Source organism: Salvelinus sp. IW2-2015, linkage group LG20 (genome assembly GCF_002910315.2).
Source record: "Salvelinus sp. IW2-2015 linkage group LG20, ASM291031v2, whole genome shotgun sequence".
NCBI classification, from domain to species: Eukaryota; Metazoa; Chordata; class Actinopteri; order Salmoniformes; family Salmonidae; genus Salvelinus; species Salvelinus sp. IW2-2015.
The window spans coordinates 7955836-7976373 of record NC_036860.1 but is presented as its reverse complement, the minus strand read 5'-3'; the positions used below and the strand labels follow the sequence as shown (position 1 = coordinate 7976373).

At 42.5% G+C, this 20538-nt stretch overlaps 1 protein-coding gene across 1 annotated transcript; it reads left to right on the top strand.

The window, feature by feature from the left end:
• Positions 1-5121: 5121 nt before the first annotated feature.
• On the top strand, positions 5122-17415 carry LOC111981887 (zinc finger protein 281). The gene is made up of 7 exons (XM_024013378.2): positions 5122-5306; positions 7503-7965; positions 11933-12028; positions 12279-12405; positions 12830-12913; positions 13041-13159; positions 13412-17415. Exons 2-7 carry the CDS (start codon positions 7558-7560, stop codon positions 14996-14998), a joined length of 2421 nt encoding a protein of 806 aa, XP_023869146.1. The 5' UTR covers positions 5122-5306; positions 7503-7557; the 3' UTR covers positions 14999-17415.
• The last annotated feature ends 3123 nt before the right edge of the window (positions 17416-20538 follow it).

Below are 20538 nucleotides of genomic sequence, written 5' to 3'. Positions count from 1 at the left end.
GCAAGGAGACGCGTTCTGTCTCCTAGAGATGAACGTACTTTGGTGCGAAAAGTGCAAATCAATCCCAGAACCACAGCAAAGGACCTTGTGAATATGCTGGAGGAAACAGGTTCAAAGTATCTATATCCACAGTAAAACGAGCCGTTATATTAACATAACCTGGAAGGCCGCTCAGCAAGAGAAGAAGCCACTGCTCCAAAACAGCCATATAAAAAGCCAGACTACGGTTTGCAACTGCACATGGGGACAAAGATCGTACTTTTTTGAGAAATGTCCTCTGGTCTTTGAAACAAAAATAGAACTGTTTGGCCATAATGACCATCGTTATGTTTGGAGGAAAAAGGGGGATGCTTGCAAGCCGAAGAACACCATCCCAACCGTGAAGCACGGGGGTGGCAGCATCATGTTGTGGGGTGCTTTGCTGCAGGAGGAACTGGTGCACTTCAACAAATAGATGGCATCATGAAGGAGGAAAATGATGTGGGTATATTGAAGTAACATCTCAAGACATCAGTCAGGAAGTTAAAGCTTGGTCGCAAATGGGTCTTCCAAATAGACAATGACCCCATGCATACTTCCAAATGTGTGGAAAAATGGCTTAAGGACAACATAGTCAAGGTATTGGAGTGGCCATCACAAAGCCCTGACCTCAATCCTATAGAAAATGTGTTGCAGAACTGAAAAAGCGTGTGCGAGCAAGGAGGCCTACAACCTGACTCAGTTACACCAGCTCTGTCAGGAGGAATGGGCCAAAATTCACCGAACTTATTGTGGGAAGCTTGTGGAAGGCTACCCGAAACATTTGACCCAAGTTAAACAATTTAAAGGCAAGGCTTACCAAATACTAATTGAGTGTATGTAAACTTCTGACCCACTGGGAATGTGATGAAAGAAATAAAAGCTGAAATAAATAATTCTCTCTACTATTATTCTGACATTTCACATTCTTAAAATAAAGTAGTGATCCTAACTGACCTAAGACAGGGAATTTTTATTAGGATTAAATGTCAGGAATTTTGAAAAACTGAGTTTAAATGTATTTGGTGTATGTAAACTTCCGGCTTCAACTGTATAATGTAGACAAACGTAGGCCTATATGGAACAAAGTGAAGGAGTTGCCTGGGCCAAGGACTTCTATCAGTCAGTTCAAAAGTGGGATAATCATAATTTGCCAATAAAAATGCTATAAAATCCACTGTTTCACATTGAGAGCTGAGTATGTTATGGAAAACCAACCAGCCGAACGTGATTCCCTTTTATCGTGCACATAAAAGGGATGTCGAGCCGAAGCTAAGAAATTCATCCAAGTAATCAGCTTTCCATAGTGTCAGTGATTAGCTAAAATGATAGAAAAATAATCAACATCCACAGGTTGAATCATAAAAAGTTCTGAAATCGAATCAGTCGGACATGTCATATTTACTGTGTAAGGGGAAAGAGTCAATCATCATTGTAACACGCAGATAAATGTAAACGTAGGAAACTCCTATCCATACCTTAGATCATCCTGTGTAGCCTATCAACAAACAGCCACCCAGCCAGCCACTGGCTATCGGAGGGGTGGGACAAACTCATAACTCACACACGCATCGTCACATACAGTATCAGATGGACTTGGCCATATGCACAATACGCATATGAATAGAAAACAGGGAATTTTTACTAGGATTAAATGTCAGGAATTGTGAAAAACTGAGTTTAAATGTATTTGGCGAAGGTGTATGTAAACTTCCGACTTCAACTGTGCATATATAAGTGATGGAACTATGTCATTTGTATGTTAACAAAGTCTATTAAACTGAATATCTGACGCCATAAAGATGATTTCGCAATGTGCAAGAGACTATTGATGAGTTACAGTAAGAGAAAGGTCAAGAACGGTCTGAGAATGGAATTCTAAAGGCAAATAGATTTAATATCATTGTAAAATGTACGATACATTATACAATGCATAAAGCTTAATTAAGTTTCAAAGCATTAACAACCATTACAAGGCATTATTCTAGGCATGATCAGAGACGGGGAGAGAGAGAGCGAGAGAGAGAGAAGTCATTGGCCATGCCCCCAAGAGTCCTTGGGGAGGAAAGAGAGAAGAGTGTATCTCAAAAGCGCAGATCAGGAACTAAGAAAAGAAGACAATGAATCCAAGACCCCTTTATAACCTCTGAGTTGTTTGGATTCAAAATCTGAGTTGTTGACCAATAGTATTACTGTAAAGTTAACCTCCAATCAGCTATTAGATCTACAGAATGTAAAGACAACTGAACCTCTGCTTCATAGAGGTGTGACAGAATGGGGGATGTCAAGAGCAACACAAAGGAAATCTAAGACAACACAAAGGAAATCCTTGCATACAGTGTAAAGCGTCACTTGGGGGGGCTAGGCTCCTCTACAGACCTGTTCACCCTTGGTAGTCAAGAACAGCTTGCAGTGTACAGACTAGCTCTCTCCTCAGTCTCCTCTGCACAGAGAGAGGATTGGTTTACCCGGGGGTGCAGTGGTGGTGAAGCCTCTGACGCCTTTCTGTCCCATCCGCAACCTTAACTTAACCGCTGGGCTGGAAGGAGACAGTGATGGAAAGCTGATCTTTATCTACACTCGAACTGACAATACAATGATAAAATCCCTGCAACTAAACTATTCGAAAAGAAGGTGCTATCTAGAACCTGAAAGGGTTCTTTGCCTGTCCCCATAGAAGAACCTTTTGAAGAACCCTTTTTGGTTCCAGGTATAACCTTCAGTGGTGGAAAAAGTACAGAATTGTCATACTTGAGTAAAAGTAAAGATACCTCATTAGAAAATGTAAAAAATGTAAGTTTAAGTCTAAAAGTATTTGGTTTAAAATATACTTAAGAATCAAAAGTAAATGTAATTACTAAAATATACTTAAGTATCAAAAGTAAAAGTATAAATAATTTCAAATTCCTTATATTAAGCAAACCAGACAGCAAAATGTTCTTGTTTTTTAAATGTAAGGATAGCCAGAGGCACACTCCAACATTCAGACATCATTTACAGATGAAATGTGTGTTTAGTGAGCCCATCAGATCAGAGGCAGTAGGGATGACCAGGGATGTTCTGTTGATAAGTGCGTGAAATGGACCATATTTCTCTCCTGCTAAGCATTCAAAATGTAACGAGTACTTTTGGGTGTCAAGGAAAATGTATGGAGTAAAAAGTACAATATAAAAGTAGTCAAAAATATGAATAGTAAAGTAAAGTACATGTACCCCAAAAAACTACTTAAGTAGTAGTTTAAAGTATTTTTACTTAAGTACTTTACACCACTGATAACCCTTTTGGATTCCATGTAGAACCCTTTCCACAGAGGATTCTACCTGGAGCCAAAAAGGGTTCCCATATGGGGACAGCCAAAGGAACCCTTTTTTCAAAGATTGTGGTTCTGTGTGTGTGTGTGTGTGTGTGTGTGTGTGTGTGTGTGTGTGTGTGTGTGTGTGTGTGTGTGAATGCGCGCGCAAGTGTGTCTATCAGTATGTGGTCGTAGCGTATGGTAGTACTGTTAGAGGTGTCTTGCTATGCATACGGATGATAAAAATCAACCAAACGCCCACATTGATCACCTCAGTCTCCTGTATATCTTCAAGCAGTGGCCCTGATGAACTTTCTGTTTAATGGAGGGGAATGTTTCATGTATGACCATAAATGTACATTCTCACCATCTATTCTCTGATCATCCCATAGATCTCTGCACAACAGCCATATGCACCCCAGCCTAGCATTGTGTCAGACTGCTGAATTTGATGATTAGAGAAGTCCTAATGCATATTTAAACGCTTTGAGACGGGAAGTGATTTAACATATACAGCTGCTGTCAGCATTATGGGTTGTTATCAGGAATATATTAAGAAGACGGGGGAGGGCAGTGGGGCACACATGAAAAGGCAGCCCACTGACCCTCTGCATTAACTCATACCATCTCCATTTCAATGACGCTCTCCTCTGAATTAATTGGGTTGTTAACACAGGCAATTAGGAGTGCAGCTGAGACCAGAGGAAAAGGGGGATAGAGTCTGATGAGTGGTGGTTAGATACAGTACATACACATTCATTCACACAGCCAGTAGATCTATGTGGCTCTTATTCATATCCAATTCAGAGATGATGCATCACTTCAGAGAATGTCTCTAATGATTGTTCCTCCCATGGCTAGTTCGAAGTTTGTTGTTAGTAGGCTATTCTTGTTCCCTCTCTCATTCTCGTTTATTTTCAGGACGTACTACTTGTTTTTAAGGGTCGCTCTGTTCACAGGAGACTAGACCACTGTGACTAATTAGTCGGAAGCTATTTCAGGAATTGATTTATTTTGTGCTATATATGCCACAATATTCATGCAGCACAGTATCATTGAATAGCATAGCTCTATCAATGTACACTTTTAAGAGATTGTGAGGTGTCCTATTTCTTCAGTAATTGGGACCCAGGGGGACAGTCACAGTTTTGAAACGTGTACACAATGAGGGAGGCGAAATATCCTCAAGGCTGGAACATAGTTTTAAGAAACCATTATTCACACTTCACACTTTTTTTTACCTAGGTTTCAGGAAATAATGCATTAGATATTGTGGATGCATAGTCTACCCTAAATGTTCAATTCCCAATCTGTAATTTCAAAAGCCTGACCCTACCATTTTGTTTGGTAGAACATAGGCTAAACAACGAATGGAGTAATGCGACCTTAGATTTTGGTTTATGATAGACAGTTGTACTAAATTCCCAAGGCCTGTATATTCTTCAAGAATCAATGGGTATCCTGGAACATTGCACATTATTATTTCTGTGTCTTGCATATTTGATTTACACATAGGCAACTACAACCAATCACACACCCTTTTATAAACTGATAACAGCGTTTTCATAAAATTCCATTTTTGTATTCTAATTTTAATCTGATTATTAGTCTGGTTTAGGTAGTTAAAAGGCATTAGGCCTATCAATTATGCTAACACACATAAAATGAATGAAATGGCACAGCACCTTCAGTTATCCAAATTACACTTATATTTCTGTTGAATTTGGTGTAGGTAGGCAACAGTGTTGTTCAAAATGTTAACGCATATGTCCCCGCACTGCGTGTTAATTCCCGGTCCAGTGCTCCCCTGCCTAGGATCAAGCGTCCGTCTGTGACTCTTCGCAGGACCCGTCCGCTATACCCATAATTCACCGCGCTGAGACAAAATGAAGGAATACAGCCACTGCGGGAGAACAATGTTTGGGCTCTAAAGATTGAAACGGACGACCAAAGGTGAAATAAACCAGCCGAAAGAGCTATTGGTGGTCATGTACTGGTAAGACAAAAGGAAATATATATTTTGGGCGAGTTTAAATATGTGAAACTCCGGCAAGAGTGTGGGACAGACAACAAAGCGCAAAGCTAGATAGCATACCGTTGCTGGAGCCGAGCATCAATTGTTCGCTTGAGTTGCATGGGCCATTTGTTATGGGTACGTCGCACGTATGCTCAGTTATGGTTTATTTCAGTCCTCACCCAATGCCCGTTAGAGGTTCAAGTAGTTTATATCAACTGGTTTAATTAGTTAGCCAGGTATTATGTATTTCATAACCGGAAAATTAAGCGCTGAAAATATGTTGACGAATGACGACACACCATGTTGTCTGAAATCTCTTGCGCGTGCATACGCCGACTCGCAAATTTGTCAATCAAAATTATTTTAGAATTAACATTAATTCCATAATTTAGAATCGATGTAGGACTACGTCAGGCGAGAACGGCAGATCCCCACATGTTTGGTGTAATATTACATTCAGTACATGGTCTCATTTATTTGACCGAGTATTACTGTTATGCTGATGGCCATATTAGTTAATTATTGCATGATCCTGCATCACAAAGGGCCTGGCAGGCTGGTTAGCCAGATGGCTAATTGCTTGGTGGCTAGCCAGACGTTAGCAGTAGCTAGCTAGCGGTCTTTCTAGCCCAAGTGAGTGACACTCGATTAATAAATCACAGCTTACCACTGGGAACCGATTTGCCCCCTACGTCATTACTTTTTTTTACCACTGAATTCGTTTTAATTTTCAACTAACGCTTTCTTACAATGCATGCCAGTTTACTGTAGCATGTTACATATGCATATGTTAGCTAGCTGTTAGCTTTATTTGGTATCAGCACGCTAGCAAGTTTCATCCAATGCAATTGCAATAGAGCTAGGCTAGCTAGCTATGCTGGTGGAGACAATGAAGTTCAGAGACACGATTAAGTTACACGTGAAATCTGAAGCTATTCAAATGAACTGTGTTTTGTGAATGAAAACACACTATTGTAAAGTCATTCAACTGAATACAAGAAATTGGCTAGGTAATGGTAGTCTGGACAATGTTAAATTATTAAGTTGCTGCTTATATTTAGTTATAGCTATTTCACCGAGTTAAGCTATCTGATGTTTTCCTCAAGGTGATGCACTGGGTTTTGGATGATGTTCTTCTAATTCCAAAAACTCCATTTTGATTTTGCCTTTTGGAATCCTCTGTCATTCCTCGTGGCATTGTAAAATAGCACAGCAGATGAGACATGACTAACCTCAGTCATCTCAAATGTCGTGTTATGATGGTAGCTAGCTAGCTTAGAAAAGTGTTGATTTTGTGAGATCAACCTAATCTTCCTGTAGCTATAGACAAGTATATTAAACAGCCAACGTTTTGCAGTATACCCATGGTATCCGTTTTATTGCTTCTTGATAGTATTTCAGTGGCTAGTACTGGCTACTCTTGCTTGGTTATTTAACTTTAAAGCCCATGTTTGATGGGTGTCCTATGATGATGACGACCTGTAGTCACAGATTAAAATACAGAAATTGACCTTCCCACTACCTGTAGAACCTAACTGGGCTCTCGCCTTTTTTTGTTTGTTAATTAGCCTAGTCCTCAAATAGGATGACAGATTAACACGCAGCTTCAGGTTCATTCCGCTCTCTCATAGGATGTCAGGGTTTAACATATTATTGGCTATACTGTTTACCCAGGTTAATTTAGCTACATCTGAGGTTGACTGAAGACAAAAATTAGCCTGTTGTTTTTAGTGTACCATAATTCACACAAGTCAGACTGGCTGTTTGTTGTTGACCCACAAACCCTCATTATTAATCTGGCTAAACTCTTGATGGGGTGATCAGAGGGCATGAAACTGATTCCTCAGGGACGGCCCATTGTAACAATGCTGCTCTTCCAGTCACTGTGTCTGGCCAGTTAATTTATTTCATGTGAGTTGGTGTCAGCAGCACATGTAAGCCAAAAACAAACCATCATATATTACTGATGGAAAAGCCACCCAGATGTTAATGTTTCCTTTCCACTCATCCAGGAGTGCTGCAGCTTCACCCTGTTCTCCTCTCAACTGTGTCTGTGCGACATATGCTAACTGGGGAGAGAAACACATTTTTAGGGCAGAATACACATTTCCGTTCGCTGTAACATATGGACAATAAAGTTGCATTGTACTTCAGCTCCTGCTCTTTCTTCCCCAGGATGGTTCCGGTTGGCTCCCTTTAGTTGAACTTGCCCACCACCACCAAGTTCATCATGAGCATCATTCAAGACAAACTAGGTAATGACTTCCTGCGCTCCAATGGGAGCATGGACTCCAACTTCTCCCCTGGCATGATCATGTTCAGTCACCTGCCCCCTGTGACCAGCTTCACCCGGCTGGCCACCCAGTCTGTTATGCAGGACCTGCCAGGCCCCCACGAGATGATCCTGAAGAAGGAGCGGGACTCTCCAGACTGCAGCATGGCTGGGGTGGGCGGCCTGGTGGAGTATGGCGGGGTGGGGGACTATGTCCATGCCATGGACATCAAGCAGGAGAAGATGACAGAACATGACTACCGTCAGCCGCTGTACCCTGGAGGCCCGGGGAAGAGCACAGAGCTCCTGGAGGTGTCCATGGGCAACCACCAGAACCTGCTGGTGCATGACCTTAGCCTAGGCAACGTAAGGCCTTCTGACACATCGATACTTATAGGGCTGGTTTCCCACACACACATTAAGCCTAGTTGTGGATTAAAAAGCCTTCTCAACAGAGATTCTCCATTGAAATAGCTTTTTAGTCCAGGACTACACTTAATCTGTCTGGGAAACCAGACTGTAATGTTGTTCTTTAAACCAGATAATGCAAGGCAAGGCACCACACCATAATAGTGAATTATTATTTATTTATTATTTATTTTTCCTTCGCCTTTTGTATGTAGACAAATGACTTTTTAGTATTACACATTTTCATACATATATTTTATTTAAATATGCAAGTTGGGCAATATATCATTAAATATGCTGATGATTGCACATCATGCAAATCCATTTTTCTGGACACTGGATGAAGTCAGCCTAAATATTTTGGTTTCATTTTAAGACACTCCATGACCGGACTTGTCCAGAGCAAATTGTGGGTAAATACTTTATCTTTCTATCTGTAAAATACAAAAGACATAGATGTACGTAAAAAGCTTTTTTGGCAAATGTTTCCCCACAAGATCTTACTTAGAATAAAAAATTGACAAGATATCCTCAATTTCCTCTGGGCAAGTCTGGTGACGGTATCTAAGCATAGCCATACAGAATTTGGTGAAGACAGATGCTTCTGAAGCTGAGGAAAAGGAGTTGGTTGGTGTGTGGGAAGGGTCTGACTTTCAGTAAATGGCAGTTGAAGAAAAGTAGTAAAATTAGGCTGTCAAACGCCTATTTAGACCCAATCACCATCTCTCCAAAGTAAGTTACTAAATAGACCAGTTTGTAACATTCTCTATTAAATGTGCTTTTAAATTGTGTAATTCAATGTAGTGAGCTTTGAAATGATTTTAAAGTGGTTAAAATTAATGATGTTGATGACTAGTATGATAAACTAAAGAAAATATACATTTATCTAAATTCAGCAAAAAAAAAGAACTGTCCTCTCACTGTCAACTGTGTTTAATTTCAGCAAACTTAACGTGTAAATATTTGTATGAACATAACAAGATTCAACAACAGACATAAGGGGAGGAGGGGTCAAAAGTAACAGTATCTGGTGTGGCCACCAGCTGCATTAAATACTGCAGTGCATCTCCTCATGGACTGCACCAGATTTGCCAGTTCTTGCTGTGAGATGTTACCCCACTCTTCCACCAAGGCACCTGCAAGTTCCCGGACATTTCTGGGGGGAATGGCCCTAGCCCTCCGATCCAACAGGTCCCAGATTTGCTCCGTGGGATTGAGATCCGGGCTCTTCGCTGGCCATGGCAGAACACTGACATTTCTGTCTTGCAGGAAATCATGCACGGATCGAGCAGTATGGCTGGTGGCATTGACATGCTGGAGGGCCATGTCAGGATGAGCCTGCAGGAAGGGTACCACATGAGGGAGGAGGATGTCTTCCCTGTAACGCCCAGCTTTGAGATTGCCTGCAATGACAACAAGCTCAGTCCGATGATGCTGTGACACACCGCCCCAGACCATGACGGACCCTCCACCTCAATCGATCCAGAGTACAGGCCTCGGTGTAACGCTCATTCCTTCGACGATAAATGCGAATCCGACCATCACTTCTGGTGAGAGAAAACCGCGACTCGTCAGTGAAGAGCACTTTTTGCCAGTCCTGTCTGGTCCAGTGACGGTGGGTTTGTGCCCGTAGGCGATGTTGTTGCTGGTGATGTCTGGTGAGGACCTGCCTTACAACAGGCCTAGCGCTGATGGAGGGATTGTGCGTTCCTGGTGTAACTCGGGCAGTTGTTGCCATCCTGTCCCGCAGGTGTGATGATTGGATGTACCGATCCTGTGCAGGTGTTTCACGTGGTTTGCCACTGCAAGGATGATCAGTGGCCATCCTGTCTCCCTGTAGCGCTGTCTTAGGCGTCTCACTGTACGGACATTGCAATTTATTGCCCTGGCCACATCTGCAATCCTCATGCCTCCTTGCAGCATGCCCAAGGCACATTCACACAGATTATCAGGGACCCTGGGCATCTTTCTTTTGGTGTTTTTCAGAGTCAGTAGAAAGGCCTCTTTAGTGTCCTAAGTTTTCATAACTGTGACCTTCATTGCCTACCGTCTGTAAGCTGTTAGTGTCTTAACGACCGTTCCACAGGTGCATGTTCATTAATTGTCTATGGTTCATTGAACAAGTATGAGAAATCATGTTTAAACCCTTTACAATGAAGATCTGAAGTTAATAGGATTTTTACGAATTATCTTTGAAAGTCAGGGTCCTGAAAAAGGGACGTTTCTTTTTTTGCTGAGATTAGTTTGACATTAATATTATTCAGAAATTTACATAATGGACCAAAATACCAACAAATCTCAAAATTGATAGGTAAATGCAAAAATGTATTTTCAGCCTATGGTGTCTGGCCTTAACCCACACCAAATCTCCCTCTTTTGTTATGTTAAAGGAAAATGTTCTCTATTGAAATGTCTAATTTACTGCAGCATTACAATTAGTAAAAATAATAATAATTACTCCGGAGGTTTGGTTGATCAGATGTCCACCTGCCTTTTGGGGTGTGGGTTTGTAAAATGGCCAATCTCACCAAAGACTGATGGTTAGGGGTAATGTGTGAAAGGGTGGGGGCAGCAGAGTGGGAGGATTTAGTAATGTTGACCTAAATATAAGGCATCAAATGCAAAATATATCCCTCCCAAAATGATTGGAATTGGGCCTCTCCGTGTGAATGGAAACGTCTTGGCAAGGACGCTGTCATCTTGTTTGAGCTTGCACTCACACATTGTCTTTACACACACACATGCTCTCTCTCTACCTAACAATAGCCAGCCTCCAGAGGTTTACTAGGCAGCACTTGGCATGCTCATTGAAAAGCTAGACATATCATTTCCCGCTCACTAAATATGGTTTAAAAGTTTATCCAAGGACATCTTAGAGAATACATTACATTACATTAACTTTGATTTATTTATTTAACCTTTTATTTAACTGCGTTATCTATACACATGTATGATTATATTACTGAGGAGACTGGAAGACAATCATTTTTCTCCACTCAAAAGCTGATTTCCTACTAAAGTTATGAGTAGTTTCATTTGGAGTGCAGTCAGAGCACCCCAAATGGTGCTATTATTTTCAGGATAATGACATGCATGTGAGCTTGCAGACATTTTGAGCCCACTGAGCCTGCGCTCCTTTGGTTGCGGAAATGAGACAGGTTTGTTTTGGCTAGCCTTTCCCCTGATCTAATACAATGATTGGTTGATATTTGAGAACTCCGTCGTCTTTCTCACATGCACCCATCCACACTCATAGTCTGTGTCCGAAATGGCACACTATTCCCTATATAGTGCAATACTTTTGACCAGGGACCATAGGCCTTTGGTCAAAATTAGTGCACTATATAGGAAATAGGATGCCATTTCAGACAGCCATGCTCTTAGTATCCATATGGTGTTGGGAAGTGTAATTGAAATGGCAGTGGGGGGGGGGGATTAAAATCCCAGTGTCCCTTTTCTAAACCCCAGACCCTTTTGTTTGAAGATTGCTCTTCATAGTGGGTGAACATGCTGAATATTAATGAGTCTGTATTTACACTTGAGCTGCTAGTTAATAAGCATAGGCCTTTTCTATGGGATTCTAAGTGTGTCTCAAATGACACCCTATTCCCTTATATAGGCCATTTTGATACGCATCCTAAATGAACAGCAGTTCTCCCATTTGAATGACAGCTTAACTGTCTGGAGAGATGCACAGAGGGAGCCATAAATATGTGGTTTATTACTCTACCTTCTGGCACTTCCCAAAGGCAGGCCTCTGCAATGGCTCAAATGAGCATTCACTAAATGCTGCATGAGTCTGTTTTTGTCTTGTGTACACATGCAATATGTAGGCTATGTGACTGAACTAGGCCCTTCCCACTCTCTCAAGTGCTCATTTAATTTTGTCTTCTCGCTCACTCTGCGCCTCCCTTTTGTCATCCAGCTGCCGAGTCGGTTAGGAAAGGAGTCCTCAGGAAAGAGAGGTCGAAGGTCAAATGGTGAAGAGGGCAATCCCCGGAGGAAACGTGGAGAGCCCAAGGTGTGTGAACTGTCCTTTCTATTCAAGTTGTATGTGTGTGATATGCATCTTGTTATCTTGATTTAGATATGATTCATTCTCTGAAATTTGCACGAGAATCCATTGTTTCATAATTTTTCAATAGTTTAGGATCCATTACATCTAAGTATTTTTTTCCTGAACTTAGTGTATCTTCAGTGAAACGATCATGCATTAAATGAATGAGTTAAATTGCATTTGGTAGTTGAATTGACCTTCTTTTGTCCAAAAGCAATCAATGATGCTGGATGCAGATGGAGGCAGCCTGTGGCCCAACGGGAAGCTCCACATCTGCGAGCACTGCAGCGCATCCTTCAGGAGCTCATACCACCTGCGCAGACATGTCCTCATCCACACAGGTACCCAGGACCCTACTGACTGATCTATTAGGCTCATTTTTTAATCGGTTTTTCATTAAAAATTATGTCTTGAGGGAACATTTTTCACTTTCACAAATGAAAGAAGTTCAGTATTTGTGTTGAATTGAATAGACAGACAAGATGTTTGTTATGGGAGGTACTCATTCACATAGGCCACTGATCAAAATGTCTTTTCATTTCTAGCATTCAGTGTGGTCTCGGTTAGTTTCTCACTAGATTATAAAAGCAAAAATATCTCCAGAAATGTTTGGAATAGATCTTTTGTGTTAGAAAAACGAGTTTTTCACAAAGTCACTGTAGGAAACTTTGAAATTAAACCAGTGCAGTATTAGTTTTGAATAGAGTAGGCAGACGGAGGATTTAACTTAGTAACCATAACTGTGTGGCTGTGGTGTTGCCTTAGGTGAGAGGCCGTTCAGGTGCAGCCAGTGTAATATGAGTTTCATCCAGAAGTACCTACTACAGCGGCACGAGAAGATCCACAGCGGTGAGTGGCATGTCATATATCCCACACACACATGTCAAGCACCATTAGTTGGATGACACAATGAGCAAACCTATGTTTTGTAGATGGTTATTTTTCTTTAGATTTTCTGTGATGTTTCCCATGACAGGAGAGAAGCCTTTTTGCTGTGACCAGTGTAACATGCGCTTCATTCAGAAATACCACATGGAGAGACACAAGAGGACCCACAGTGGAGAAAAGCCATACAGATGTGAGACCTGCCAACAGGTAGTGACCTCCACATGAAAAATCTACTGAAATAGGATGACATGTTGGGAGGGGAGTGGTTATGGTGCATGTCTGCTTTTAACCTGTGGAAGCAGCAGCACTTTTGAATGGCCAAAACAAATGTCCCCTCAGGGACAATACACCCTAAAATGCCCACTTACATTATGGCATGAGGCATGACCTGACAAGTTATATTTCTCCCATTCTGCTGTTTACGATCTGTACCCTACCTATGGTCTCTCTGCCCTGCAGTTTTTTTCTAGGACGGACCGATTACTCAAGCACAAGCGAACCTGTGGAGAAGCCATAAAGAAGGGTCTGGAGCCCGGGATGTTGGACCTGGGCTGTGAGGACATGGGGCAGGGCAGCTACGGAATCACTCAGGGAAACACTGGGGCCTCGGGCCGGAAGAGGGGCAAGTCCAAAAACTCTGAGGGAGGGGAGCGCAAGAGGAAGAAAGCGGCAGGACCGGTTGAAGCAGGAGGGCTGGGCGGAGCACACATCCACGGGGCGCCGTCGGGAGGCTACAGTCTCCATGACTACAGCGTGGAGAATCACACTGTGTCCTCGTCCACTCCGCCAGGGCCCAGTATGCACCACGAGCATCACGGCCGATCCCCTAAGATGGCCTTCAAGAAGGCCAACCGCAAGGCCCTGGACCAGGGGGACTTGGGGCAGGCCAAGCAGGGAAATATGGAGCAGGGTGTGGGGATGGGCCTCATGCAGGGCTCTGAGGCAAAATCGGGTCCCACCAGCACCAACTATGATGACGCCATGCAGTTCATCAAGAAGAGGCGCTACCTTAACGCGGCCAACAGTGCAGCATCAGGGGCCGGGGTGGCAGGGAGCAGCACCAACGATTATGAGGTCAACGTTGGTCACCTGTCATCCCAGCAGTCGGTTATCCAGGGGGTGGTCTCAGGCGTGATGGACAGCGACTCGCCGCTGAGTCTGCTAGACTCCTCCCCCATGGGCGTGGACAAGCACGACAGGTCGGGGATCCCTGACGAGGTGCTGCAGAGCCTGCTGGACCACTACACCCAGAAACCAGACAGCTCGCACCACGACGTGCACTTTGACCTCAGTGACCAGCACGTGGTGCTGCACCCTGTCTCAGCAGATGGCTCTGACCTGAGCCACGATGCAGACTCTCCCAGCCCGTCTGGAGACAAGACGGTCATTATGCACGAGTACTCCCGCTTCCTGCTGCAGGCCCTGGAACGCACCAGCCACAACACAGGCTTCCCCCTGGGCCCCGGGCCCCCAGCTACAGGGCCCTTCACCACCACCCACCAACGCAACCCACTCTTTACAGACAAGCACATGTACACTACGTCCCCTCTGGAGTGTGGCTTCGGCCAGCCGGTGGCCTCTCCCACCCTGCCCTCCTCCGTGCCAAAGTCCCACTTTGCGATGCTGTCGGACTCTTCTCCGCAGCACGGCTTCCACCTAAACAGCCTGGAGCCTGCCACCCACCAGCAGCTTACGCCTTCTCAGGAGCTCACCGACCAGATGGAGAAGCAACACTCCTCCTCTTCCCCCTCCTCCTACCAGATCAGCCCGTCTGACCTGGGCAGCCAGAAGGACTCGCAGAACCTGGCTTCTCTGGACCCCTCTAAGTGCTCCTACACGATCGAGAACTTTGCCCAGGCCTTTGGATCCCAGTTCAAGTCGGCCGGCCGCGGCGCCTTGTCGTACGGCACTGACTCTTGCGGGGAGGTGGACCACAGGATAAGGACGCCAGTCTCCGAATTCTCAGGGTATACTAGTTTGTTAGCCGACGTCAATGAGGCAGTAAGTACAGGTTCCAAAACCCCAACAAGCCAAAGCTACAGATAAGGGCCTGAGAGGGGACAGCATTCTGTTGGAGGTTCATGTTTTGTCTATTTTTTTATATATTTTTTTTTTAGTGCTCCTATTTTATTCTTATTAAGTGAAGTTTTAATTATTATTATTACATTGCCGCTATGTGTATGCCCCAACCCTCTCCCCAGGACTGGTCTTCAAGGACTATTCAAATGCAATTTTTTAAGATATATTTTTTAAGTAAATATCTATGTATTTAGTCTGTTTTTCTTGTGTCATTTTTGGTCTGCTCGTTAATCGTTAGAATGAAAAGTACCTTTTTTTTTAAAGCAAACAACAGAGTAGCAATGAACTTGTTTTTTTTCTCCCATGAGCTTAAGGGTTTTAGCAATCAACTTTACAATTGTAGCTAGCATAATAATGAGAATAACAATGATGGCTGCAGGAAATAGCCCAGAACTGAAATAGCAAAAAATAAATAATGATATTGTCTGTTACAAGGATAAGTATTACTCAGGAAAAAGTGTAAACGGAGGAAATTGTATAGTGCAGTGAGCACTCATTTTAGAGGTGTAAATGTGCAACTACAAAGAGGATGCTTTGTTTGGTTATTTCTTGTTTTATACCTTGGTTGATGAGTGCAACAAATAATGGAGGCTGCTGCCAGCTCACTTACACTGAGAACACTTTCCACTTAGCTATATAGAGATTATGGTACTTTCTTGTCAATGTGAAACTCGTGTTTTCTTTCAATAAGGGCCATATATATTTATAACAATATATACATGTATAATAACAGCTATAATCATTCTGGGGAACTGCCAGGTGAGGTAGAGGAATTTTTTGGGGGGGTCAATTGTTTTCCTTGTTAGTTTGAGGAGAACATAGTGACGCTATTCCTTGGCCAATAGAGGTTGCTGTTGGACAGCTGTGGAATGGCCTTCCTCATCTTTCTCCCCTCTTCTTCCTCTTCAATTCTGTTCTTTCCTTAAGAGTCCGATTAGCACTTTGAGCCATTTAATTCATTGAATAAACTAAACTACCCCATAAGATCATGGAAGACATTTTGAAACAAACTGACTTGCTTTCTAAAGAGATGTGTTGATTTGGTTGGGGTTACTACCGTATGCAGATGTGGGGTTGAATGCATCTTGAGCACTGGGTTGTTAGGGGAAGGGGGGGCTTTGGATGGGATGGGAGGGGGGTGGTTTGGAACTGGGGAGTTTTTTTTATTAGCATTATCTCCTGGATGTTATCACGTGGGGGGGGTTGTTTTAAGGAAATGTATTAACGGTTAAATTGGGAGTGAACGTGTTAAGTAATTCACTCTGTTCAGCATCTTTGCTTTACTATTTAAAGTTAAGTGTATTAAAGTGGCTGAATATTCCTTCCCCTGTACTGAGAAAGCCTGGAAACCATTTAAGGAAGTGATCGTGTGATTAAATATAACCCATATACCTATAACAAACCCAAAGCATTAGACATTTCTGGTGTGCTGGCACTACCACAATGGTATTTTATGAGGAATGGGGTGCCTAGTCCTGGAAAATGTCTACAAATAAATTGGGTATGTCCCAAATGGCACTCTATAAAGTGCACTACTTTTGACCAGGGTGCCATTGTGGATGTACACATTGTCTAAATGAAATGTACATTTCTCTGTGCATGTGTCTAATGCATCGTTTGATTATGTAATTTCTTGTGGTCCTGCAATGAATCTTTAATTTATTTGATGTACTTTTGTAAATCAAACAATTGCAATTTCTTCCATAGCCACGACTGGCCTTTTGTGCTAGAAATGCTGTCACACTTTTAAAAAATATATTCTATTTTTATTTATCCTTTTATTTCCGTATGCCCCTTTTTTGTCTTGCAGTCATTCAGCCATGTTTCATGATTCTGTGACTTTGCAATATCATAGGGAACAATGACTGACCACTACAACCATGCTCTGTTTTTATTGGATAGGTGGCTGAGGTGAACAATAATGCCATTGACCTTTTTCTATACCTCGTTATCACTAAACACACAAGCAGGGACAGGACAAAAGGTTGGATGTATGGAGCAGAGATGCTGTTGTATGTGGCTATTTTAAAACATTGTGTTAATGACATTTATTGGTCGAGGGTATGTTATTGCTTTAGGGTTCTGTAAATGCCTAATCTTGCCAGCCAGTGTTGCAGTCTACAGTTCAACTCATTGTCTCCAAGGTAACATTTGTTACTTTCTATATTGTATGCCTATTGTTTACAAGAGAATTTACAAAACACTACATCTAAATCTTGCCCCGGATGATTATTATTCGCAAAACTTTTTTTGTCAGTTTACAAAATTTGTAGCTGACGTTATCTTCCCTCTTATTTTGTTCCAGATTCTTGTAATGATTTTCAGGGCTGTACCTGTCCAGTGAATTTATAATTGATTAGGGGAAATAAATGCTGTTATCGAGATTGTTGATTTTGGTGTGACACTTAAACAAGTGGTTTGTTCAAATCGTGTTTTACACGTTGTCCATGAGGTGTTCACTTAAGGCAAAAGTCATCTGGGATTTGTGGTGTGTTAATTGCAAATACTTTCACAGCGTGCTTTATAGTATTTCTGTTTTTAGGCTGAATTTACATGACTTGTTAAAGGTCTGTCACAAGCAATATCTGTATCCTGCCATACACAGCTTTGCTTCCACGTGGCATTGTCTTTATCATTAGGGCCTACTGTCCTTATTTTTCTTTCTGTCCTGTGACTGGGACTATATGGTGTTGGTCAGATGCGTTTTGTGAGCCAACTGTTTGTTTACCTGCACGCAATTGCTAATAAGCCATTGCTAAAATCTGATGCCCTGACCCTAACCCGCAAATATAGAAAATATATTGTAGGCTAAAGTCAGACGGTGGATTTTTTTTTTTTTTTTTTTTAGGTGTTGCAGGATTTTTTGGTTGCCTAATGTAGATGTAAACTCAGCAAAAAAAAGAAACGTCCCTTTTTCAGGACCCTGTTTTTTTAAAGATAATTCGTAAAAATCCAAATAACTTCAGATGTTCATTGTAAAGGGTTTAAACACTGTTTCCCATGCTTGTTCAATGAACCATAGACAATTAATGAACATGCACATGTGGAATGGTCGTTAAGACACTAACAGCTTACAGACGGTAGGCAATTAAGGTCAGTTATGAAAACTTAGTAGAAAAGTCTCTTTAGTGTCCTGACTCTGAAAAACACCAAAAGAAAGATGCCCAGGGTGCCTGCCTCATCTGTGTGAATGTGCCTTGGGCATGCTGCAAGGAGGCATGAGGACTGCAGATGTAGCCAGGGCAATAAATTGCAATGTCCGTACAGTGAGACGCCTAAGACAGCGCTACAGGGAGACAGGATGGCCACTGATCATCCTTGCAGTGGCAAACCACGTGAAACACCTGCACGGAATCGGTACATCCGAACATCACACCTGCGGGACAGGTACAGGATGGCAACAACTGCCCGAGTTACACCAGGAACGCACAATCCCTCCATCAGTGCTCAGACTGTCTGCAATAGGCTGAGAGAGGTTGGACTGAGGGCTTGTAGGCCTGTTGTAAGGCAGGTCCTCACCAGACATCACCGACAACAACGTCGCCTATGGGCACAAACCCACCGTCACTGGACCAGACAGGACTGGCGGCAAGTGTTCTTCACTGACGAGTCGCGGTTTTGTCTCACCAGGGTTGATGGTCGGGTTCATGTTTTTCGTAGAAGGATTGAGCGTTACACAGAGGCCTGTACTCTGGAGCGGGATTGATTTGGAGAAAGAGGGTCCGTCATGGTCTGGGGTGGTGTGTCACCACATCATCGGACTGAGCTTGTCATTGCAGGCAATCTCAACGCAGTGCGGGCTCATCCTGACATGACCCTCCAGCATGACAATGCCACTAGCCATACTGCTTGTTCTGTGTGTGATTTCCTGCAATGAAAGACAGGAATGTCAGTGTTCTGCCATGGCCAGCGAAGAGCACGGATCTCAATCCCATTGAGCACGTCTGGGACCTGTTTGAATCGGAGGGTGAGGGCTATGGCCATTCCCCCCAGAAATGTCTGGGAAATTGCAGGTGCCTTGGTGGAAGAGTGGGGTAACATCTCACAGCAAGAACTGGCCAATCTGGTGCAGTCCATGAGGAGGAGATGCACTGCAGTGCTAAATGCAGCTGTTGGCAACACCAGATACTGTTACTTTTGACCCCCCCTTTGTTCAGGGACAAATTATTCAATTTCTGTTAGTCACATGTCTGTGGAACTTGTTCAGTTTGTCTCAGTTGTTGAATCTTATGGTCATACAAATATTTACACATGTTAAGTTTGCTGAAAATAAACGCAGTTGACAGTGAGAGGACGTTTCTTTTTTTTGCTGAGTTTATTTCTGACATTTTGGTAGGCTATTTTGTAAACTTGGGACTAGAAGGTTCTATCAGCATTTTTGTTAAATGAGTTATTGACAGCCTTGTTCTGTGCAATGGTCTCTACCTATATTTATTTATACAGGTTCTCATTGAGGTAACATCTGTTTTTCACAAAAGACCTGGTCCAATAGCAGCAGGGGGAACAACTTACACTAACATTAAACAAAACTAGACACATATACAGTACAGTTATATATTATGTTAAAAAAAACTGTTTTGACTAAAAAACAGCTGTCCTAAAGACAATGACCTGTTCTATGATATTTACATCGATCAAGTGTTTAAACTAGATCAACAAACTATTTCTACCATGACTTGTTCTAATTCTTGGTACTGTTCAAAGCAAATGAGAAGGGGACTGTAATTCATATGTATTTACCAACCTGATAAAAAAAAGAGATGAAATGGCATTTTAAATCAGTATATACCAGTGTTTAAACCCACACAAGGTCAATGACGACCAGGCAACAGCCCTGTAGAGATCACAATCATGTTAGACGTTTTTTAAATTCCTAATGAACCTGAGGGCCACACGATATACTGAATCAAGTGCTCTCTGTAGTGGGTGAGGTCTGTAAATACAGTGGGGAGAACAAGTATTTGATAACCTGCAAAATCGGCAGTGTTTCCTACTTACAAAGCATGTAGAGGTCTGTCATTTTTATCATAGGGACACTTCAACTGTGAGAGACGGAATCTAAAACAAAAATCCAGAAAATCACTTGTATGATTTTTAAGTAATTAATTAGGGCACAATTTATTGCAATGAATAGTATTTGATACTCAGAAAAGCAGAACTTAATGATTTGTAACAGAACCTTATGTATTAGCAATTACAGCAGATCATACGTTTTTCTCTGGTAGTGTCTTGGGAGCGGTTTTGCACACACTGCAGTAGGGATTTTGGCCGCAGACTCTCTCCATGACGAGACTTCTCCATCCTTCAGGTTTCGGGGCCTGTCGCTGGGACAATAAGGACTTTTCAGCTCCCGTGCCCAAAGATTTTCTATTGGGGTTCAGGTCTGGGAGACTGGCTAGGCCCACCGCAGGAACATTGAGATGCTTCTTATACGAGCACTCCTAGTATGCCCTGGCTGTGTGTTTGCCCGGGTCGTTAAGTCAATGCTGGAAGACCTAGCCAGCGAT

Excerpts from the sequence above, each read along its gene's own strand:
- LOC111981887 (XM_024013378.2), top strand. The coding sequence starts at position 7,558 with ATGAGCATCATTCAAGACAAACTAGGTAATGACTTCCTGCGCTCCAAT. Across the intron at positions 12,029-12,278 it reads GGAAACGTGGAGAGCCCAAG|CAATCAATGATGCTGGATGC; the intron begins GTGTGTGAACTG and ends TTTGTCCAAAAG. Across the intron at positions 12,914-13,040 it reads GCACGAGAAGATCCACAGCG|GAGAGAAGCCTTTTTGCTGT; the intron begins GTGAGTGGCATG and ends TTCCCATGACAG.